A 23,622-nucleotide genomic window follows, 5' to 3' on the forward strand; every position below is an offset into this window, starting at 1 on the left:
TTTGTTGATTTGTTAAAACTGTGAGAAACCTCAAAATTGTTAAGAATAAATTAGAAGTACTGAATAAGTTAATCAAATCATGACAACGGTGAAGCTGGAAATGAAACGTTTGGCCCTTTTTTGCACGAAAACAATGATCAAAATAGTTTCTGTCAGCAAAATAAATATGTTCAGTGAGCTTCATTTGTGAACTAACCAGCTTTGAAATAGTTGTGGAGTAAACAGCACAGCTCACTCTGAGTTGATGTGGAGCAAAAGTTCCTTAAATTTGTTCACACATAAGAAAATGTACCATACAGTGAACATGGCGTGTTGTACAGTAACAAATAGCCAATGAAAAAGGGAAGCTTCTTGAAAAAAATCTAAATTAAACTAAATAAATCTAAATATAGATCGTAAAATAACCCACGCTGAGAGAAAACCTCATTTTTGTGTCCCGAGTCAAAAATAGAAAGTGCGTAAATTTAGAAACTTGGACAGAGATTTACTGCCTCAAAGAGAACTGCGTGATTAAAGAGGAGTGAAAATAATCAGAATGTCTTCTCCTTGCAGCTCCTTGTTTTTCTCACCGCTGTGAACTCCTTCCAGCTCCTCTGGGGGAAACGATGACACCTGCCGCCTGTTCAGTAACAGCTACCTTAATTGTGCTATGGCACTGTTTCCAATGGGGAGACCGGAGTTAATTCCTGTTTGAGCACAGAAACAGTTTGGTTTGGGCCCGGCCAAGCGTGAAACCCTTTGAACCCGTTACGTTTTTAATTGGCCCTGCCCCATGGGGGACTGAAGTGTGTTATTGAGTTTGTGGATACTGATTCCATGCAGTCAGCCGGTAGCACATGATCGTAGGACACCAAAGTGCTCAGTTCTCCGAGTGGAGCTGCTTGTGCAATCAACTGATATTTTTCTCCTTTAATCGCTGGCAACATTTTTTTTTTTTAATTTCATGTCTCCAGAGAATGTGATTGTGCTTCAACTTTAGGCTCACTGCTCAAAATTGTGCCGTTTTTTCATCAGGAATGGAAAACCTCACGGTAAGATGAGTTTTATCTCCACACCCGTTGAATCTGAGTTATAAAAAGTCTGAGAGAGGAGTGAAATATGTGGCTAAATGTGTTTTCTTTGGTGCCAGAAAGTGTTTTTGTCATTTGTACATCATGCCACATTTTTACTTTCAGTAAATTCCTTATTTTCTCTGAGAATTTCCTCTTTCCCTGATGAAAAAAAATGCTAGAATGGACTTTTAATAATCCTGTCAACTGTCCTGTCCCTCAGCCAGAACAATGGCGCGAGATTATGAACAAGAAGATGCGCTTCCCTCCGGAGCTCATCTCTGCCATTCAGGAGGGGAAAGCAGATCTGCTGTGTGGACTGCTGAAGACCGGGGACGGCATCATCCGCCAGCTGGATGAGTCTGAGGACCGGCAGTGGAGGGAAGCACTCAACCTGTCTATCCGCCTGGGCAGCGAGGACTGCATGGACGCCCTCCTGCAGGGGGTCAAGTTTGACTTCCGGCAGATCCACGAGGCCCTGCTTGTTGCCGTGGACACCAACCAGCCCCGGGTGGTGAAGCGTCTGCTGGACCGCCTGGACCAGGAGAAAGGAAACAAGATGGACGTGCGCTCCTTCTCCCAGGCCATCTTTGACCACTCCATTGACAACTCCCAGTTTGCCCCCGGCGTCACTCCTCTGACGTTAGCCTGCCAGAAGGACCTGTATGAAATAGTCACCATGCTCACCCAGAAAGGTCACGTCATCCCGTGGCCTCATAAGATATCCTGTGCCTGCCTGGAGTGTCGCAACGGACGGCAGTACGACCTGCTCAAGTTCTCCTTGTCTCGCATCAACACCTACCGTGGCATCGCCAGCCGCGCCTACCTGTCCGTCACCTCGGAGGATGCCATGCTCCAGGCTTTCAGTCTCAGCAGAGAGCTCCGCATGCTGTCGCAGAAAGAGCCAGAGTTCAAGGTCTGATGACATCCGTAGATACTGTGTCATTTTGTGTGTGTGTTGTTTCTTGACTCGGTTGGGTGCCACTGTCTCCTGCAGCCTCAGTACCTGGGCCTGGAGCAGCTGTGTCAGGATTTTGCCGTCGAGCTGCTGGGCATGTGTCGCAACCAGGCGGAGGTGACCACCATCCTGAACAGCTGTGGAGAAGAGAGCCAGGAATCCTTTGAGGAGCAGGCCTTCGAGAAGGGAATACCCAACCTGTCACGTCTGCGGCTCGCTGTCAACTACAACCAGAAGCAGGTAGGTACTAAATCCTACAGCCAGCCAGAGATGAGTTAAAGAATATGTGTACGTGGTTTATAATTTGTTTCTCCCTCTCTGTGGTTTTTGTGCAGTTCGTGGCCCATCCGATCTGCCAGCAGGTGCTGTCGTCTATCTGGTGTGGACACCTGGCAGGCTGGAGAGGCAGCCGCACGGCCTGGAAGCTGTTGGTCTCTGTGGGGATCTTCCTCACCATGCCTTTTCTCTGCATGGTCTACTGGCTCGCACCCAGATCGAAGGTGCAGAAATTGGCCTGTGTAGAGAGAGTTGTCCTGTTGTCATGAGAGGTGTGCCTCGGCCCTGACCGATCACATCGTCTTTTGTGTTTTCAACCAGGTAGGAAAGATACTAAAGATCCCTGTGATCAAGTTCCTCCTCCACTCGGCCTCCTATCTCTGGTTTCTGATCACGTTGCTCGGAGAATCCATAACGATGGAGCTGTATCGAGACAAATTTGCTTCCCGGCAGCAGAACATCCTGCACAGCTCCTTCCACATGGTGTGGGTGGTCGGTGGGTTCAGCTTCCCTCTGTGATGTACGAATGAAAAACAGATGCCTGGAAGTGGTTTGAAGCAGGTTTCAGGGTTTACATGATGCTTTCCTCCTGTAGGATTCTTCTGGTACGAGTGCAAGGAAGTGTGGATCGAAGGGTTGCGGAGCTACTTCCTGGACTGGTGGAACTGCTTGGACGTGATGGTGCTCAGCATGTACCTGGCGTCCTTTGCCTTGCGTGTGCTCATCATGCTCAAAGGCATCTTCCTCTGCAAAGACCACAGCGGCGCAGAGGAGTGCGTCTACTTCACTCAGACTGGTGAGGAGATGATACCAGATACCATTATTTCAGGATTGTTCCGGAAAATGAAAGCCCTGGATGCTGAACCTGGTCTGTTTGGTTGTCTTGCAGTGCGTAAGGACTGGCATCAGGAGGACCCCCAGCTGATTGCAGAGGTGCTGTTCGCAGTGACCAGCATGCTGAGCTTCACACGTCTGGCGTACATCCTGCCAGCCCACGAGTCTCTGGGAACTCTGCAGATCTCCATAGGGAAGATGATTGACGACATGATGAGGTAACGGCTCGCTTCGTTTGGCCCGACTTACGAACATCTGTGCACCTTTTGACAAAGCCAGTAGCGACTGTATTTTTTCGTTTTTTTCAGATTCATGTTCATACTGATGATCATTGGGACGGCCTTCCTCTGCGGCATCAACAACGTCTACGTTCCCTATGTCATCTCTCCACATCTTGGCAGGTAAGAATATGGGATGTTCAGCGTCAGAGATGCTCTTGTTTCAACGCAGAGACTCTCATCCAAGCGTCTGAGCATATCCACCAGTTTTGAAAGTGGTGCATTTTTACTTATTGGTATTTTACTGGTCGAGCCATAGTGTACAGCATACATGTGAATATATTTAAACAACTTACTTTTAAGTGTAGTTTTGATATTTAAGTACATTTATTGACAGAACAGAAGTACAGTTAACATCAGATACTTAAAGACTTTGAATTAAAGTTTTATTCACACGGGTAACTTTCACATCTTTACTTTTACTTTTGAGGACTTTATACAACACTGTTCATACGACGTGTGTTATATCGTGTTTGTTTATAAGAGCATCTGAATTCTTGGAGACTTCTCATCCCTGTGAGGTTGCCAGGCAACAAGCGAAGGCTCCAGGAAGTCTGCGTTTCCGCCATAAGCCAATTTCCAAAATATCAACTATCCCCTCAGGCCTTCAGCCTACATAAAACTTGTTCCATATTAGAGCTGGACTGACAAATCGCCTGGGTCCATATTTCAGCTGATATTAGCTCACTGCGTATAAACTAAGTGTGAAAAAAAGTATTGCAGTTACAGTGAGCACTGACAAATGTATTTTTCAAGACGGCTGTTTTTTTAAAATGTAAATGTCATCTTTAAATGTCAGTATTAGTTTCACAAATCCAGTACGATGTGGCAGACAGATCCTGCCACCCGAGGGGAGAACAGACTTGAGAGAATGAGCTTCAGTTTCTGTTTTGTTATTCTCCCTACAAGGACATGTACCTTTTAGAAAAATGTTCTCTATTTATGTTAATTTCTTGTAGCTGGATGATTGTCGAGAAACCTGAGCTGTGCTTCAGGAAGGGCTTTGTAGCAGATTTGATTTTCCAAGGCAGAATATTTTGTTTGATACAAACAACCACTCATTTTTTTGATGAAATTAAACATATTGACATGTTTGCCCACTGCAACTGTGCAGATCATCATGCCATGTTTGTCTCTAAAGAAAAAACTCCTTTTCATTTTCCTTGTTTGTCCTTGTTACAGAGACTCTCAAATCGCTTTCTGTGGCCTACAAATTAATTGAATGCAAATGATGTGCGTCTAAACAACAAGCTCTCTTTACTTTGTCATCCAAGCATGAAGAAAAGGCTGTTAGATGCACCCACAAATCGTATCTCACAGAATCATGAATGCAAAATAACATCTCAGGACCAGAAGTGAAAATGAGAGCAGTTTGTTAAATCGCGTGTCATGACGCTCTCCTCTGCACTTCTGCAGGTTTAATGAGACGTTCCACTTCTTATTCTGGACCATGTTCGGTGTGGCCAACCAGGACTACGTGGACATGCCGCAGTACGTGTTGGCAGAGTTCGTGGGGAGGATCCTCTACGGCATCTTCACGCTTGTCATCGTCATCGTCCTGCTCAACATGCTCATTGCTATGATCACCAACTCCTTCCAGAAAATCGAGGTAACGACATGTTTTCACAATGCACCTGCAGTAAAAGCAGAAACCTAAGACTCATTTTGTTTTTTGTTTTTTTTGTTTTTCAGGATGACGCAGATGTCGAGTGGAAGTTTGCAAGGTCGAAGCTGTACCTCAGTTACTTCAGAGAGGGCCTCACCATGCCTGTGCCCTTTAATATCATCCCCTCACCCAAAGCTGTGTTTTACATCATAAGGTGAGCTCTAAAACACAGCACGACCTGCGATGACATCTCATTGTTGATCTATGTACTTCATTATCAATCCAAAACTCTTCTCCAGGGGAATCTTTCGACGACTCTGCTGCTGCTTCAACTGTAATCCTGAGGATAAATATCCTCCAATAACCTCTATGGTAAGTGTGTTCACAGGAGTTGGACTGACTGTAGTAAGACTGTGCACTTAAATGCTAAATGTGTGTTTTTAAGAACAACGGCGATGGATCCGAAGAAATACCTTACCGGCAGCAGGTGATCAGAGCGCTGGTGCAGCGCTACATTGAGTCGGCTCGCAGGGAGTTTGAGGAGAGCAAGAGGAAAGGTAAATGTTACACCTCACATACCGTCTCCACTTCATCACTGCTGTCTTCGTCTTCTACTGGTCACATTAGAAGCCCAGAATTATAAATAATATAAATGTTACGCTTTTTGAGTGGATTGGAGTCACGTTTTAGGATTGTATGAGACAGTAAGTAAATAACGAGAGAGAGTCCCAAAGGGTTCATTATTCAATAGATAAAAAGCAGATCAGGAAATTGTGTTAAATGGATAAATGCACAAACATCATTAACTGAAAAACATGAAAAACCTGCAGATCCTGAGTAGAGTTATTTATCATTTGGGTGCCTGAGTGCTGTGTTGTGATCGGAGTATCCTCCTTCCTCAGATATCGGCAATCGGATCACTGAGCTGAGCAAAGCGGTCGTCAGGATTCACAGTGATATGAAGGTGGTCCAGCAGCTTCTGACGGACGATGGACAGAATGTAAGCGATGCGCTGACCAAGGACGGCGCCTCTGTCCTGGGAAAATACATCATAGGCGCCAAGAACAATTTCAGAGGCTTTACCACCAGACAGGAAGACAAAAGCACACCGCTTTCAGTGGCTGTGCACCACAGAGAGGAAGGAGCGGATAAAGAAAAGGTCGACTCAGATGTAAAACAGGAATCAGACGCACAGCAGAGTCAGGAAGGTGGATGTGGAGCAGACGAATCAAAGCAGGTAACAGACTGTGATGTGGTGAAAATGGAGGAAGGCAGAGCTACGGCTGAGCTGGGAGATGATAAGGAAGCGGAGAAAAAGGAGCAGGGGGAAGCAGAGAGAAATGAAAACACTGACAGTAAAGTGAAAGAGGAGGTGGTGGCGGGGACAAGTTTTGATAATGTAGGAGAAAAGGTGAAAGCCGAGGACACACAGGTTGAGGCAGAAAAACAAGGGGAGGGAGGGATTCTCACGGGGGGAAAGGTGGGCGAGAAACACACAGAGACGACTCCCAAGCAAGCTGAAAGCGTCAAAGCGAACAATGAGAAGGCAGACGCAAAGAGCCTAGCGATCAAGTTCAAAGACGCAGAGCTGCAGGAAAAGAAAGTGGAAGCAAAGTGGATGAAGGGCAAGAAGGTTGAGCCTAATGTAGAGGAGAAGTGTGGCGTCAGGGAGGGCAGTGACAAGCCTGGAGCCAAGAAAACCATCCCCTCCCCGACGGGCAGCAGCATCTCCCAGGACACAGGCTTCGGTTCTCAGGAAGGAGAGGGCTCCATAGATGGGGTGCTAGTGAGACCGTAGCCTTGGTGCCTTTTCCCCATGTCAAGGACCAAACTGACATTTTCAGGTATTGGCCCTTTAAGCCACCTCAATCAATATCTCACAGTCAGCCACTTTTAGGGCCCTTGATGAGCCCTCTTGTCTGGGGGTCCATGACGCATACCCATTAAACTGCAAATTGTAATTTTTTTTATTTTTCTTGACCAATTAAGAACAAACAAGAATTAACATGCGGATCATACTGCTGTTCTTGCAAAGACCGGCGCTACTCTGCTTCTGATTGGCTTACCCTGATATTCTTGCACCCAAACCGATCTCGCTCCTCGTGCCTTAACCTAAGCCAGAGCCCTTGAGTGGAGAAAGTCGGGACAATGGAAGTTTAAAATACAAACGCTTCCAAGAATTTCTGAATGGGTAATGTAGGGGCATGAATACATGAATACAGAGACAAAAGTATGATGTTTGGCGGTCTGTAGTTAAAAAAAATGTGGTTTACACAGAGATGACACAACTCAAGGGCTCTGACCTGATCAACCTAACCAACACAGCCAACCAATCACAGGCAGAGGAGGGCTGATGTTTGCAAGGAAAGCAGTCGGACTCATCAATGCATCTCTCACTGTTTCCAGTTGGGCTATGCTAAGCTATGCAACCGCTAGCTATAGCTTCATATTTGCTGTGCAGACATTAGAGTGGTAACTTTCCACCCAAAAAGAAAAAGGTTGTACAGTTCCTTTAATCTCAGTCACTTGATTCTGACAGAAACTTTTCATGTAGCGTAATCAGTCAGCATGCAAAACCCTGTTGCTCTCTCTGGCTTTATTCCACTCACGTTCACGTTGTTTTACTGGTCAGTTCATTGGGGCAAATGTGGCGCGCACTAGTTGCACTGCTGCTTTGTGCCAGGCGTCGCTCTACTCACTGTCATTCTCTAAAGTCTCTGTCGGTCATTCTGTTTTCTCTCAATAGCCTCGTGTTCACTGAAACGAATAAAACATTTGTAAATAGACTTGCTTCCCTGTCTCTGTTATAACATTCTGCTTGTTTTGGTTGCTTTAATGTGTCTTTTCAGCGGCCGGCAGACCTGCAGCCTGCTATTGTGCGACAGTGCAGGTCTCAGCTTGTTTCACACTTGCTCCTCCCATGAGGTCGCATGCATGAACACACCAGGTCATTAATTCATCACCTGCTTCATCACCTGTCCCAAGGCACAACACATCCAGACGCCTGCACTGGAAAAACAGCTTGGCATGTAGCCTTTTGTTGCAACACTGATGCCATGACCATATCAAAGTTTCATTTATGTTTTTTTGGAGCTTCTTCTGTTCTCCTGATCTGCCAGCGTCACCACCCGAGAATTAAAACATACTTTTATGTTTTCTGACACAAAAGCCTCCCAATATTATTCACAGGTAAAAAAAAAAATAGTTGTTTTGCAAGTAGGCATGAGCATCCCCAGTGACTGATGACTTTCATTTCCCTGCCTCTCATTTTGTAACAAACACCATTAACAACAGCATGTTAACTCGTTCTTATTTTGCCAGTTTTCTCTCTGGATGTTGACAATATTTTACATTAAGTAAATATAAAGAAGTGATCTTGAAAAATGAATGAGACTTTTTTAAAATTGATTGTACAAGAAGTTTAATTTTCCACACATCTAAAATACAATCACAAAGTTCATTATGTGACCCACAGCTTACAAAACTGTATTGATAAAAAACAAAAAGGGCAAATATTAATTCCATGTAACCCTATCAATTCTATACATACATGCATACAAAATTCATGATAAAAAACCCAGAAAATATTAAATAAGCACCTCAAGGATTTGTGACTTGAAGACAGCGGCATACAACATAACATGACATATACAAATAAAAAGAACCAGGTGTATGTGGGGAAGCTGGTGGATGAGGTGGAGTGTGTTTGGGTGAATGACACTTCATTTATGAACCACACATCAGGCACTCGTCTCTGTTTGCTAATGAGCAGACCATGGCAGCAGTGTTGCGCTCTTTGATTGCCGCCGCCTCCGCCGCCTCCTCCTCCTCACTCTTGGTTGTCTGGGCCTCCTTTAGCTTCTCCTTGTTCAGGGTGAACTGAATGGGGTTGGCAGCAGGCTTCGTCCGCAGGTAGTACATACCAGTTTTCAGTCCCTGCACAGGAAAAGAAGGCAGGTTATCATTACGATGCAGTTTCTTGGCGCTAAGATGCATCAAACCTGCAATCTCCTGAGTCTTGACTTACCAACTTCCACCCATAGAAGTGCATGCTGGTCAATTTGCCATAGTTTGGCTCAGCAATGTGGATATTCAGAGACTGGCTCTGGTCAATGTAGGCGCCACGATCTGCTGCCATCTTGAGGACGGTCTTCTGGGAGATTTCCCACACAGTCTTATACAGCTGCTTCAGATCATCAGGGATCTCCTCAATACCCTGTAGACAAGTCACGATATGTTTAAATGTCTGATCACCAAAAAGTTACTCATTTGAAATTATGGTGGCAGTAATTTAGTCGGTTTAACTCTGTACCTGGATGGACCCGTTCTGAGCAATCAGCTGGTTCTTCATTTCATCACTCCACAGTCCTCTCTCTGTCAGGTCCTTCAGCAGGTGAGGATTTACAATCTATGGCAGAGATGGAAAACAAACCCAGCAATAGGGTTTCAACTAAAGATTATCTTGATGATTCAACTTATTATTTTCACAATTAATTGATTAACCTTCTGGTTTGAAGATATTCATCACAAGAGCCATAAATGATGTTCTTCTTTTTTGTTCAACCAACATTCCAAAACTCAAACATCTCTTCACTGACTGATAAAGTAGTTAGTTTTGTTTAAAATAACAAAACAAAAGTTGCAAATCTTTACATTCAAGAATGTGAAACCAGCAAATGTTTGAAAAAAATGACTTAAACAAGTAATTAATTATCAAAATAGCACCTGATATCTTATTGATGGACTACTCAATTAACTATTGCAGCTCTTTTAGGTGACAATTTGTTCTATAGACACACTATTTTGGAGACACAGCAACTTCATTCAGTGCTGACCTGGAACTCTCCAGAGAGCACCCTGCGGGTGTAGATGTTGCTGGTGTACGCCTCAATGGACTCGTTGTTTCCCAGGATTTGGGCAGTGGAAGCAGTGGGCATAGGGGCCAAGAGCAGACTGTTCCTAACACCATGCCTGAGGACACACAAGGGCAATGAAGAAGCTGAAAGGATGAGCTACCTTCTACACATACATTATACATGACCTTAGAAGCATCAACAACAAGAAAGACATTCAGGAAGACTTACTTGGCGATTTTCTCCTTCAATGCTTTCCAGTCCAACAAATCTGTTGGAGTTTTATCCCACATGTCATACTGAAGGATCTGGAAAACAAAATGAGTTAGGATCTGATCCAAATCTTTTTCTTCAAGCACAGCCCAACCTATCTCAATGCTACTTTGCACCAAATACTGTAAATATCTTATTTAGTTGATTTAGTCTATTTTACTATTTGATTCGCGTTTATCTATTCCCAGCACTGAGTTGTTTTAACATGCTGACTTGTTTGTGTCCGTGTACAACTACTCCACATGCTTTAAATTGTCCCCCGGGAACAAATAAAGCATTTTCAATTAATTGAATCTGATAAACTGTACCTCATGGTGGATTTGAGACATTGTGAAATCTACTCACCCCCTTGCTCACTGGTGAGCCGGCATAGGTTTCATAAGTGCCGAGTTTTTCTGCAAGCTCACAGCTGGCCTCTAGGGCAGCGTAGTAGATTGTCTCGAAGATCTGAATGTTGAGCAGTTGGGCCTCTGAGCTTTCAAATGGATAACGCATAAGGATGAAGGCATCAGCCAGACCCTGCACGCCGATTCCAATTGGCCTGTGGCGCATGTTTGACCTTTCAGCCTGTAAAGCAGGAGAGAGGAGCCATTTGTTAACACAGAGCACATAAGACCCAGCTGCATGGTCGACAGGGAAGAAACACCTGAGAAGAAAACAAACCTCAGGCACTGGGTAGTAGTTGATGTCAATAATCTTATTGAGGTTCCTGACGATGACTTTGGTGACAGATGCAAGCTTTTTGAAGTCAAAGGTCCTTTCTGGGGTGACATACATGTTGAGGGCAATGGATGCCAGGTTACAAACAGCAACCTGCGAACAAACCACATTGAAAAGAGCATTTAGAATGACAATGTAATAGATTATAACATTACAAACAAAAAAAATAAAACTATAGATAATAAAATAATATCTCCTGGCCCACACCTCATCTTTGCTTGTGTACTCTACGATCTCTGTGCAAAGATTGCTGGATTTGATGGTGCCCAGATTCTGCTGGTTGCTCTTTCTGTTGCAGGCGTCCTTGTACAGCATGTATGGCGTACCGGTTTCGGTTTGAGACTCAATGATGGCATGCCACACCTGCTGAGCCTTCACCACACGCTTAGCCCTGCCCTCCTTTTCATATCTGAGGACAAACAGAGGGCATGGGAGGGTCAGCACCGAGAAGTGAGTAATTTGTTAAGAACATAGTTTGGTGTGTTGGTCTTACCGAGTGTAGAGCTGCTCAAACTCCTCTCCCCAACACTCCTCTAACCCGGGACATTCACTGGGACACAATAGAGACCAGTCCTACAAGAGCAGGAGAGAGGCAATAAGTTTTCTCCAAAACTGGCAAAGTTAACATTCATATAGCTTACTTCAGACTGTAACCTCTTAAAGTTGTCCTACAAAATTCACCTGATTGCTTTCCACTCGTTTCATGAAGAGGTCTGGGATCCACATGGCAAAGAACAGGTCTCTGGCCCTCTGCTCCTCTTTACCTGTGTTCTTCTTCAAATCCAGGAATTCAAAGACATCGAAATGCCACGGCTCTAGGTACACAGCGAAGGCTCCAGGTCTCTGAATAAGCGGAAAGCAGAGCAGGGTGAATAAACATACTACCTGAAATGTCAACAACACCATGCTCCGTTATTGTGTGTCTTGTAAATCTTCTAAATCTTTACCTTGTTTCCGCCCTGGTCCACGTAGCGTGCTGTGTTGTTGTAGACTCGGAGCATAGGTACCAGTCCATTGGAGTTGCCATTTGTCTGACAAACAAGAACCACAGTAAGTAATACAAGAAATGACACAGAATTTAATCGCTGCTTGAATTTAATCTCTGCAGTGTATATTTAACTCACCCCAGCAATATAGCTGCCTGTTGCTCTGATACAGCTCACTGCCAGTCCAATACCTCCAGCTGATTTGGAGACGAGAGCGCACTGCTTCAGTGTGTCGTAAATACCCTCGATGCTGTCTTCCTTCATGGCTAACAAGAAACAACTGTAAAACACCCACAAACAAATTAAATTATGAGAACATTTTTAAAGGAAAGTATCATAGATGTTGTTCACTTTGCTCAGAGTCCTCACCTGGACAGCTGTGGCCTGTTGGTGCCTGCATTAAACAGAGTAGGTGAGGCGTGGGTGAACCACTTCTCTGACAGCAGGTTGTAGGTCTCGATGGCGGCATCAATGTCTCCCTTATGTATCCCGACTGCCACTCTCATGAGCATGTGCTGGGGCCTCTCAGCAACTACAGAAAGAGATACATGAGCAAGGAATCCATCAATTTATGAATGAACACATCGTATAACAAATAGATTGTGCCAGTGAGTCTCTGCATCCATAAACATGCTTTTCAACTCTTACCTTTGCCATTAATCTTCAACAAATACGACCGCTCAAGAGTCTGTTACAGCAAAAGGATGAATTAGATATATACTCCAAAGAACCTCCGTGAGATGTATAAATGTCATATGAAATAAAAAATTACCTTGAAGCCAAAGAAGTTGTAAGAGAAGTCTCTGTCGTAAATGATGGCAGAGTTGAGGCGCTGCAAAGAACAGAGAATATCATGTTAAAAATCTTGCTTCACGGTAATATCAAATTTTCAAACATGAACAAAATACGCCATCAAATGTGACTTACAGCCTTGTTTTCCATGATGATGTCGAGGGTCTCCTTGGCGATCATAGGAGAATGACGTTTATTTAATGGGTTCACATAGTTGTAGAGGTCTTCCATCACATCTACAAAAGCAGAAAGGAAAGAAAGTGTTATATTAGTAACAATAATTAAACCTCTTCAAGGATATACAATAATTAATGCCTTCACCAACACTGTAAAGAACAATGCACATAATCATAAAAAAATATAAGAGGAAAGATCAATGGTGCTTTTTCACAGCCAGTGCCTTATATTTACAAAGAATACTGCACAAGGTCAAAATTGTCTAGTGCAATAATGGTGGTATGCAGTTTCAATACAAATTACATATATATAGATTTACAACAGATTTATAACATACACAAGAGTCACACAGGTGCAATAGAGCAGTAACTTCAAACTTGCACTCACCACTGAATACTTTCTTGGTCTCTTTGTGCAGGTTCGACACAGCGATTCGTGCGGCCAGGAGTGCATAGTCGGGATGTTTTGTGGTGAGGGTGGCCGCGGTCTCTGCTGCCAGAGTGTCCAGCTCCACAGTGGTGACTCCACTGTACAGACCCTGGATCACCTTCATTGTGATCTGAGCCTGCGGAAAACAGATGTAAAGGATTATGGTAGAATATCTGTGCCAACAGTGTCACTCCATTGGTTGATCTTTCTTTAAAATGTTGGTGGATAACTTTAGATGAATTTGAACTTACAGGGTCCACAAAGTCACTGTTGAGCCCATAGCAAAGCTTCTGGATGCGAGATGTGATTTTATCAAAGGTGACTACCTCCTGACGTCCATCTGAAATACAAATATATATATATATATAACTTCATCATTCCTCATAATGAATACATTTCTGCTATACATTCTCAGGCGAGATAATGAATAAAACTGCAGTGGTGGACCACTCAAGAAATATCACTGCTTAAGGTATAAGTTTTAATCCGTGTAATGATCAATTAAGAGAGATGCGCGCGCACTGAACACCTGTCTAACGAGCTATTATGACAACAATAGGGAGGCACCTTTGCTACTTCGCGCCAATAACACAAATACCAAAACACGACTATAATAAACCTTATCTTACACACTCCTTATAGAGGAAGTTTGCCAACGCCTTTACTTTTGCAAAAACTGTGGAGGGAAAGTTTAAACGTCGAAAGCTAGAGAGCAAAATTGGGTCAACATGCAAAATAATTCATTACTGTGTGGCCTTCTTTTGTTGTTTGTCAGATGAAATAATTAAACATTGTCGAGCAACAGAGAAAAGGGCTTTTGTCCAGTCATAACTCATGTCTTTGTTTGCTGTCTCGACGGAAACACACCAAACAAAGAAACAATAAGGACATTTTAATATGAATGAAAACGAGCTGTAGGTTTAACTGTGGTATTTCTTTGCAATATCAACATTTATAGCAGTTTAAAGAAGCCATTATAACGTTTTTTCAGGACCTTTACATCCCTCTCTCTGCATTATCCGACAGTATTTGACAGGAAGAATATCAAAGTTACATACCTCGCTTAATGACATGCATGTTGGCAACAAAGCAGCGGGGTTCCTGTTGTCAGCAGTGGTCAGTGTTATCTTCTCAGCTGGACGCTTAAAAAGAATAAAATAATGCGAGTTTGTTCCTGCACTTTATTACACTGTGAGGACAGCCGGCTTTCTCAGTTGAATCTCAAACTGAGAGCGCCAACATCTCACAGGCCGGTTACACTGCATTGTGACAGCGGCTCAGCCAATCAGAGGAGACTCCAACACGCGTTCTAGCCAATCAGAGTCCATGACACGATCCCCTTACTGCTTCCGGTGGCCGTTTCCGGGTGAAATCTGGCGGGATATTTACCAAACAACAGGTTCGGTAAGATGTAATTATCAGTTGTGTTTTAGCCGCAGGACTGTACTGTCTGTTGTAAAATAGAAAGTATAATAACATGCGAACGTCACTTTAGTTATATACAAGTCGAGACATACATCGATTAATTGTTACGCTTATATTAATGAGCTTTAGAGTTAAAGTTTAAAGTTCTGCAATATGGGTGGTATTAATTATAATTCATACATCGATAAATTGTTACGCTTATATTAATGAGCTTTAGAGTTAAACTTTAAAGGTCTGCAATATGGGTGGCATTCATAATAATTATAATCATCAGCCAATTAAAAAAGAATGTTGCACATAAAGATAACTAAGTTTGCAAACTAAATTTGATAACTATGAGTTAGTATTAACATTAGCACAGCTTTATTTACAATTAAGGAAACACTGCAGTGTACACAAAAGATTTTTCATTTATTGTTTTAATTTATTTCTATGATCGTGTAATTTTGTAGTAAACACCTACGTGCAAAAAAGTTTTATATTCTGGATTTTTCAAAGTGGCCACGGTTTGCCATGGTGAAAGCTTTTTTTTTTTTTATCGTCGTAAACAGCTTCATGAGGTATTAGCCCATTATTCAGCATCTCCTTTTTTTTTAATTGGTCAATTTTACCCCTTCACGATACAATTTGATCAGTAAATATTTGTAAATAGCAGCTCTGTGTAAATGTAAAAAATATCCTTTCTGGGACAAATCAGCAGAACATACAACGCTAAGCACAACTGGTCTGACATTTGTCTTTAAAGGCGAGTTAATACATGAAATCACAGCTGTACTGTTTGACCTACATTTCAGAGCTTTATTTTGGAGGAAAAAAAAAGAAAAAGAAAAAGACACACAAAACCGGAAGTGACCCTCTTTGGTTTGTTGCTAATGCTAATGGCCCCGGAACGGTAAGGCAGCACTCCGAAGATGGCCGGGGTGTTTGAGGTGGAGGTTGATGGTGTAGAGCACGACCATGGGCTGGAGCATCACAATGAACCGAACCAGGTGAGAATATCGCCCCAAGACGAGATATTGTAACAGATATAACAGACGGGGAGGTTATTTTTCATTGGGATGCTAGCTGCCAACTCGGAACTCTGTATTAGCTAGCCTAGCAACTGCTCAGGGGTTTAGCCTACCGTAAGCAGTTAGCCACCTTGTAGCCATCTGTTACTTAGCAGAAGAATGGGGTCTGGAAAAATGCATTGTCCATTGAATGTATACGGTCGACAAGACATCACTGCGAGCGAGAAACGCCCTCGGGAGACATTTAGTGATGCTAAGCTAGCTAGCCGGCTCACGTTCATCTGGCTAAAATGTTATTTAAAACATTTTGAAAATAAAGTCAGCATTAACAGGAGTATTTCCGCACACGTATTTGTAATGCTATGTTCAGAAATACCTGATAGCTCGATCCATTAACGCTACAAATAACGCTGATGTGGCTGATCGGGTCAAAGGTCGCTTATTGTCCTTCCTGTGCTTAAGGCCAAGTGGTTCATCAGTGTCAAACAGGTGCTCACAGTGTGCCAGACACCACAGAATGAACTGCTGTGAGTGTTATAGGTTGTAAAGTGAGGTGTAATTACTAAATGTGCAGCACAGGCTGAATAGCTGCCTGACTGGCATCACCAGAGGCTTACAAAATACAGATTAGATCTTTGTGTTTAGTTCACTGATGATTTAAGTGTACGTGGTTTGAATGGGGATCCGTTTCTCCTCGATGACTTAATGCTCCCGGTTATCTCCAGCCTCTTAATGTAAAGTATGGAGGAACTTAAAAGGGGCTAACTTGAAAGTCTTCAGAAATGTATTAATCTGCTGAATGAAATACACAATTTATAATCAAACTCTGAACAAAGCATTTCACTTACATGTCAGCAGCATGGATTATGATCCTACTACTGCCGACTGTGATAACATTTAAAATGATGACTTGATCAGGGAATGTGGTGTCCTGTTGTTTTCAGGAGGTGATATTTGAGTTAGAACTGGTTGTGAACGCTTAGCAGGATACTTGCTAGTGTAATTCCCTCCAGTGCCTTCATTTATTTGCCTTTTAGTGCAAATAGGAAAGACCAATGACCAAAGAGCATTGCATCAGTTGTTGCTTCCAGCTCATAATTTCAATCATGTAAAGTAGCTAGACAAGCCCAACAACTTGAAGAGGGTGCAGCTGCAAAACACACTTAGTGCATGTTGATGACTTCTTACCAAAAAATGTTTAGCCTGGATTTTAGGGGGGTTTGTCTTGCCCAGCTTTGACAAACGTGTTTAATTTCACTACTCTACCCAAGGTTAAATGTGTCAGTTTGAATAGTTATTTTAGCCTCTCTGTAATTGGTATGCAATGTAAGATCTAGGGCTATAAGGCTAACTATCTGAGAGCTGGCAATTTGGAGCTGGTTGTTATTTTAAATAAGCAATAAGCAAGCAATGAATTATTAGCAAATCTGTGTCAGTTGATCCGCTTATATTATTGCATTCAGACAGTAAATTCTACTTAGCTACACTGAGAGTAGTTCGATGTGTGTAGTTTTCCCTTAAATTACATTGTGAAAGATGTTTTTATATATATTTATTTATTTATTTATTTATTTATTTATTTATTTATTTATTTATTTATTTATTTATTTATTTATTATATAAATATATAAATATATGTGTCATGACGCTAATAGTCATTTTGTTTTTCCTTTCTTTAGTTTGATGTGTCGAAGCTTTCACCAGAGGAGAAGTGGAGGTAAGTACTTTTTTGTTTATAGTGTGATTTTTCATCTCATCTCAGAAATGCTTTCAGACAGAAACACCAAACAATTACGAACAGTTCACAGTCATTGCCATTAGGAGACACCAGTGTATAGAGCTTTACTGTGCACCTTTAAGGACACGCCTATCCTGCATTGCTATGAATCAACAAATAATTTGTCTCTTGGCTACATGACATGGTTGAGTATGTTCTTCTCTCTCCACAGGGTGGAGCATGCAAGAATGCATGCTAAGCACAAAGGCCATGAGGCCATGCACGCAGAGATGGTGCTCATCCTCATCGTGACCCTTGTCGTCGCCCAGCTAGTCCTCGTGCAGTGGAAACAGAGACATCCAAAGTCTTACAATGTAAGAGACAAAAGATATGCAAGAAAATTGACGAATAACGTGAATTCTGAACATTCTTCTAGCACAGCTTTGTCCCTGACAAGTCTGCACATGACTGTATCATTACATGGCTCCTCAAATAAGGAGAAGTCAGGTGTTTTCCTTCTTGTCCAAAACTATCCAAATATGATACGTTGTCGTTGGTGTCTCTGTTTTTGTTTGATGATGTTTGGCCCCTTCTTTACATGCATCTCCCAACATGTACACTCTCTCTGCTGTCTTGTAGCTGGTGACTCTGTTCCAGATGTGGGTAGTTCCTCTCTACTTCACTACCAAACTTCACTGGTGGAGGTTCCTGTCCACCTGGTTTATCTTCTCTGTCATCACAGCGTACATTTCCTACCGTGCCACTCGCAAGCCACTGGCCTGCACCACACCGAGGTATGACGGGCATTCACTCATGACCATATCCCGTAAATAAAAGGATCTCCCTTTTTATTAATAGCATGTTTCCTCTTGTTGGCTGCTGTAGGTTGGTGTATAAGTGGTTCCTACTTCTCTACAAGATCAGCTACGCCACAGGAATAGTTGGCTATAGCGTCGTCATGTTTACACTTTTTGGTATAAACCTAATATTCAGGTATGTATTATCAGTTCCACCATAAACCCAAAACTTTGGTAAATATTTGCCCACACTGTTGAAAAGAAAAACCTCAGACTGTATGCTGCTGTTGACTTTCCCTTTTAATATTCTTACTGGACTCTGTCCCACATGTAGCATTCCATTTGTCTTTACTCTCTGTCTCATGGGGTTTACATAATCCATAGCTGAACTCTAGGGGGTCTATTTATCTAAGACTAAACTTCTGGTCGTATGATGTGAAAAACAAACATCATATGACGCCTTAAAAGATTCCATGTCAAAATAGGATATTAACACTCACAATGGTGTGAAAACATGCGTTGTTATTAGAGAAACTTCCGTTTGGATGAGGAAATGGAAATGTTTCTCCTGTCTGGTCCCAAAGGTCAGAGAGAGAGAGAGAGAGATGAGAAAAAAGTTTTTGTAACACTAAATATTGGGGAACACATACAAACCATGAACTAGTTACTCATTAGATGGCATATTAGTAGTATATTGGGTGTTTTATTAGTTGGTAGCCCACACATGTTCTACCAGCAAATCGGGTATTAGATATCAAGTAGATAATAAGACTTATTTTAGACACTAAAGGCACTTGTAGTTTTTTTTTTTTTTTACATTAGTTAATGGCCTAGTAGCTGTAGAAAGTGATCTTGCTGCTGGGTGATGACTAAGTAAGAGCTGGTATGTTCCTCATATGCATGCTAATAAGCACGTAGTTAATGATTAATACATGTTCCCTGTTTTCTGCCTCGGGCACATCGTCTCATTGTCGTTTTTTGCTGTTGTGCCTGTGTTTTTGATAGAGCATTGTCAGTCACTTTTCTATCTTGACCACGTCCTATTTGGAAAAGGAGGCTCTGTGCTAAAAATAAGTGGTTGATTAGAAAACAAATATTTGACAGCTTTGGTTTGATTAAGATGTAATCCATCTGTGATTAGATTAGTCCACTGACTAAAGCCTCTGAAGGAACAAAGGGCCGGCTCCAACAGATTTTGTAGCTGCTGAGCAGACAGTTAACTGACTGGCAACCTTTACCAGGATCTACTTGTAATTTTGTAACGAATCACACAGAAAATGTTACATATCCATCAGTTTTAAATAGAAAACTAGGACATCTTCTGATCAATATTATTTTATTAGTTGACGTGATGGTGTGCTGGATTGTCTACTCTGAATTAGTGGTGTTAGCAGCGATCCTTCCATAGTACTGCAGGGAATGGAAAATGTGTGTCATTGGTTTAAGAGGCACCTCCAAGCACGTAGAAATGCAAGAATCTGGCCGTGCCAGGCTGCTGCACCAAGTCAAACGCAGTAGATCCAGGCCAGGAGATGTAATGGGAAAACCTCAATATGTATAAAAGATATTTAAGAATTCCTTCACAAAAACTGTAAGGTGTTCCTTGGGGTTGGGCATATGGACGATGCCTGATCAAAAGTAAGAAAAGATGAAAAGGGTGTATAAAGTTATAGTACCCATGCCAATGTGGTAGACATCGCCTCACCCTAGTGTTTTAACATATAAACAGTATTTTATCTCGACAACAACCAGAATTAAAGAAAATTCATATTGTCTCCTAAAGCATGTAAACTGATCTAAACAGAAGTTGATATTGAACCCCAATTGAGCCATGATTTTCACGCCTCGTCTGTCCAGGATAAAGCCGGAGGATGCCATGGACTTCGGTGTTTCTCTACTGTTCTACGGTCTGTACTACGGAGTCCTTGGAAGAGACTTTGCTGAGATGTGTGCAGACTTCATGGCTTCAACCGTTGGGGTGAGCAGACAGATTCCAGGCGGACTGTATGTTTTGTGCCATACCTGGAATCTAAAATGCAATTTTGACTGTTTTCCTTTCTTCCTTCCTTTTTAGTATTACAGTGCATCCGGCATGCCAACCAAGCACCTCTCTGACAATATCTGTGCTGTGTGCGGTCAGCCCATCCTCGTAGATGTCAGCGAGGAGGGCATTATCGAGAACACGTACAGATTATCCTGCAACCATGTGTATCCTTTTTTGTGATATCGATACAGACACATTTTCCTGTTACTGTATCTCTCTTAGTGGTGAAAAGGGAAGTTCAGTAGCCTGATGGAGCATTTTTATGTCTGTTAAAGTTATAGTTTATGCTGGAACTGTACCGTGTACTCAGTCAGTCAGCAGCAGAAAGGGGAATTGGTAAAGTCAACTTGACCTTTATGTCAGACTGCTGATGTTTTGATAGTGTGTTCATCTGAACTGGCATCACTTCCCCCGTGATTATCCTCCACTGCCTGCACACTGTAAATATCATGAAACTGTATTTGATGCATCAGAGATGTCTTGGGAGGGTATTGTTTATACCTAGATTTATATTTTGTCTCCTACAACTTATTATTAAGCCTGCATTTTTTCTTTTTAGTACTTTCAAACCTCCTCTTGTACAGCTGAATTTAATCACATTAAATGAAACACAACAGACCTTTTACTGCTAAGTGTTAAGAAACACATGCTGTGAGTCATAATGACTGAGCTCAAATCACATATCAGCAGCCCAAATTTATTTACCAATATAAATTTGTTCTTAAGGCAAATTTCACAATTGTTATTGGTATAGCATGTTAATGCTCAGTATATTCTGCTCAAACTTTGTTATCTTATATTTAATGCAACTGTCAAATGTGATTAGAACTTAAATGCACATCTACAATCCTTCCAAAAAGTTAATGATTTAGGAGCATCTACACATCCATTGTAAAAATTCTTAAAACACATATTGGACCATGTATTGTTGAATGTAGTTTTTGTTTTATCCCTTAAGTGTTGACACTGGCATCCGACCCACAAATCCAGAGTTGTTGGAGAAGTTGCAGTGTAGGAACTGTGCTCACTATTTAAATCAATTTATAAATTGATTTTCTGTCCTTACAAAGAATGAATTATACTATTATACTATACTATACTATACTATTAATTATAATATTTAAGACTATATATAGTCTTAAATACAGCTATGTGGGTTTTTTTAACATCTGAATATAAATGCGTATTTACTCCAGCATAGTGTCTTTATTTTGCCTTCGCTGTAAATCAGGCTGCTAATGTTGATCATTCAGTCGATGCAGAATGGTTACAAATATAGTACGTTTCTATGTTTCGACAATTCACTGCCATTTGTCAGCATATGTTTGAACTTTTGCTCACATACTGCAGTGCTGAGCCTTAACTCCACACCCAGGTTCCATGAGTTCTGCATAAGAGGATGGTGTATCGTCGGAAAGAAGCAGATGTGCCCGTACTGCAAAGAGAAAGTGGATCTGAAGAGGATGTTCAGTAACCCGTATCCTTATGAGCTGTGTTTCTCACATGTGATCTTATGCTGCAGTTATCTCTTGTGTCCTATTTCACAACCTGTGTTGCCATCAGTGTGTTTCGATGTGAATTTTGAAATATCGCATTACGAAATGTTCTGTTATGCAACATTTCAAGAGTTGGCTTCAAATTCTCTTTGACAGTAGTCTGTTTGAGCCTAAATGTCCTAACAATTCCTCAGGTATTTCTTCTCATTTCAGAGATCATATATAGTAATGTGCAATTTGCAGCATGCACAAAGAAATGTTTATGTGCAATATAGGAGGACACAGGCTTATTTGGACATTTCCCCAGGTGGCATAGATCCCCATCATTCAGGAAACCTAGTCATGCCAAGTTACGGTAGAGAGACAACCTTCTTGTAACTGGCAGAAAGGAAGTTTCAGTAAATTTTCGGTGGATTTTAGGCCGCTCATTGCAGGCTATTTAGAACAAGATATGAAACATTTATAGGTTACTTAACAAGTTCCTGTTCCTTTTTTAATGGTTCAGGGATGACATTTCAGTTGACACTGTCTCCTATGCAACACAACATAATAAATAATGACCTTTAGAGAAACTGAAAGCAATTTCCACTCTTATTGGTAAATCAATTATGTCTTATTATTGAGGCTTTATATTGGCATACACTGCCCCTATTTATTAAACATGTTTGATTTCTTTTGAGGGTTTTTTTTTTTTCCTTAACCATTTTTTCTTTCAGCTGGGAGAGGCCACATGTCATGTATGGACAACTTTTAGACTGGCTTCGGTACTTGGTGGCCTGGCAGCCTGTTATTATTGGATTTGTGCAAGGTATCAACTACGTGCTGGGTTTGGAGTGACCCGCAACTGTCAGAAAATGGACATTCACGCCATACGGAGAAGATATGCACTGGCTCAAAGGACTGGGGGCCTAACATTAAACTAAAACACCAATAAAAAGTGTCTATACGTTTTGTATATATTTATAGGCACACAATATCTGTATTTACAGTTTATTTGAATTTTATTGGTAATTTTGAATTTGGATGTCTGTGTCAGTTTCCCAGGATTTTGCTTCACACATCCTAATAATTGGTTTGTGCATCTTATGGCCTAGTAAAACGGTTGTCAAAAATCATTAGAGAGGTTCTTTTTACTAATTTATGTCTTAAATGTTTGTTAACACTTAGTTAAAGGATCTTGCTGGAGTTTTTCCTCCTCATGTCTGATGGCTATCACACATGAGTAATAAATATTAAATGAAAATCAACACAAGTAATCGCTCCCTGTGCCTCCAGTGTCCACAGATTCCTCTGGAGTCATTTTGCCACTGCTTCATTTAATGTGATCGCTCATAAGGCTGCTTGGCTCGCTCGACGTTGACCCTATCATATTCTGAACTCAAGTGACCCGAGAGAGTTTCCTAAGTACGGACAGTCATGAGTCATTTGAGGAGAGACATCGTCACCATGAGGGAAGAGGTGCTAATCGTACTCAAATGGAGGATTCCTCATACTGCGCTTGTTAAGATGGAACTTTTAATATTACTGCATTTTAAAATGCCCTAATGGTTTTCATAGACACTCATCCTTACCAACTGCCAAAACAGTTGTTTGTTTAGACATTTATTCCTCACACTGTAACTCATTACAGTTCAGTTATGATCATTTTGGTTTGGCAATGCTAGCTGTTTCATTTTGCAAAAAAAAGAAGTCCTTCGGGATTCTGTGGAAGTTGCACAAAACCTATTTTTTCAGTGCTATGAGTGCTACTAAAAGAGTGTTAAGAATAACGTCACCCAAAAATTCAAATTCAGTCATTATCCACTCTCCCTCATGCTGATCAAAAGTCAGGTGAAGATTTTTAGTCCACAAAACATTTCTGGAGCCTCAGAGCAAAAGAGTGTTGTAGCTTGTTACCTAAAA

The 23,622-nt window shown here is 41.7% G+C and overlaps 3 protein-coding genes across 4 annotated transcripts; 2 read left to right on the forward strand and 1 right to left on the reverse strand.

Annotated features, from left to right (window-relative positions):
• The first annotated feature begins 398 nt into the window (after positions 1-398).
• On the forward strand, positions 399-7,787 carry LOC119030717 (short transient receptor potential channel 2-like). Of its 2 annotated transcripts, XM_037118507.1 has the most exons (14): positions 399-454; positions 553-1,031; positions 1,273-1,965; positions 2,047-2,247; positions 2,343-2,507; positions 2,605-2,779; positions 2,879-3,079; positions 3,173-3,335; positions 3,426-3,518; positions 4,812-5,004; positions 5,088-5,215; positions 5,301-5,373; positions 5,447-5,558; positions 5,904-7,787. In XM_037118507.1, the coding sequence occupies exons 2-14, from the start codon at positions 1,017-1,019 to the stop codon at positions 6,797-6,799; spliced, it is 3,108 nt and encodes a 1,035-aa protein (XP_036974402.1). In that variant the 5' UTR covers positions 399-454; positions 553-1,016; the 3' UTR covers positions 6,800-7,787. The 2 variants fall into 2 exon arrangements, with proteins under 2 accessions (XP_036974402.1, XP_036974401.1); XM_037118506.1 differs by lacking the exon at positions 399-454 and having other exon boundaries at positions 457-1,031.
• A 608-nt stretch (positions 7,788-8,395) lies between these two features.
• Positions 8,396-16,080, reverse strand: LOC119030806 (ribonucleoside-diphosphate reductase large subunit-like). Its single transcript, XM_037118681.1, has 20 exons — positions 16,043-16,080; positions 14,290-14,373; positions 13,483-13,571; positions 13,190-13,367; positions 12,761-12,861; positions 12,606-12,665; positions 12,482-12,521; positions 12,203-12,365; positions 11,972-12,113; positions 11,795-11,878; positions 11,529-11,690; positions 11,341-11,420; positions 11,055-11,256; positions 10,791-10,940; positions 10,473-10,694; positions 10,086-10,162; positions 9,837-9,972; positions 9,314-9,409; positions 9,029-9,217; positions 8,396-8,937 (listed from the first exon to the last, which is right to left on the reverse strand). The coding sequence occupies exons 2-20, from the start codon at positions 14,306-14,308 to the stop codon at positions 8,728-8,730; spliced, it is 2,400 nt and encodes a 799-aa protein (XP_036974576.1). The 5' UTR covers positions 14,309-14,373; positions 16,043-16,080; the 3' UTR covers positions 8,396-8,727.
• Positions 14,611-23,137, forward strand: rnf121 (ring finger protein 121). The gene is made up of 10 exons (XM_037118682.1): positions 14,611-14,635; positions 15,451-15,645; positions 17,346-17,383; positions 17,616-17,757; positions 18,023-18,177; positions 18,269-18,376; positions 20,038-20,158; positions 20,255-20,388; positions 21,600-21,701; positions 22,437-23,137. Exons 2-10 carry the CDS (start codon positions 15,568-15,570, stop codon positions 22,555-22,557), a joined length of 999 nt encoding a protein of 332 aa, XP_036974577.1. The 5' UTR covers positions 14,611-14,635; positions 15,451-15,567; the 3' UTR covers positions 22,558-23,137.
• Positions 23,138-23,622: the final 485 nt, after the last annotated feature.

This window comes from Acanthopagrus latus, chromosome 13 (genome assembly GCF_904848185.1).
Source record: "Acanthopagrus latus isolate v.2019 chromosome 13, fAcaLat1.1, whole genome shotgun sequence".
NCBI lineage: Eukaryota > Metazoa > Chordata > Actinopteri > Spariformes > Sparidae > Acanthopagrus > Acanthopagrus latus.

What these genes read in the sequence shown, in the direction of transcription:
- LOC119030717 (XM_037118507.1), top strand. An exon ending in AGAAAGAGCCAGAGTTCAAG is followed by an intron (nt 1,966 to 2,046) that starts GTCTGATGACAT and finishes TGTCTCCTGCAG; the next exon opens with CCTCAGTACCTGGGCCTGGA. An exon ending in CCACATGGTGTGGGTGGTCG is followed by an intron (nt 2,780 to 2,878) that starts GTGGGTTCAGCT and finishes TTCCTCCTGTAG; the next exon opens with GATTCTTCTGGTACGAGTGC.
- LOC119030806 (XM_037118681.1), bottom strand. An exon ending in TTGAAGGAGAAAATCGCCAA is followed by an intron (nt 9,973 to 10,085) that starts GTAAGTCTTCCT and finishes GTGTGTCCTCAG; the next exon opens with GCATGGTGTTAGGAACAGTC. An exon ending in ACTTCTATGGGTGGAAGTTG is followed by an intron (nt 8,938 to 9,028) that starts GTAAGTCAAGAC and finishes TTTCCTGTGCAG; the next exon opens with GGACTGAAAACTGGTATGTA.
- rnf121 (XM_037118682.1), top strand. Translation starts at nt 15,568, where the DNA reads ATGGCCGGGGTGTTTGAGGTGGAGGTTGATGGTGTAGAGCACGACCAT. An exon ending in TCACCAGAGGAGAAGTGGAG is followed by an intron (nt 17,384 to 17,615) that starts GTAAGTACTTTT and finishes CTCTCTCCACAG; the next exon opens with GGTGGAGCATGCAAGAATGC. An exon ending in AAGAGGATGTTCAGTAACCC is followed by an intron (nt 21,702 to 22,436) that starts GTATCCTTATGA and finishes TTTTTCTTTCAG; the next exon opens with CTGGGAGAGGCCACATGTCA.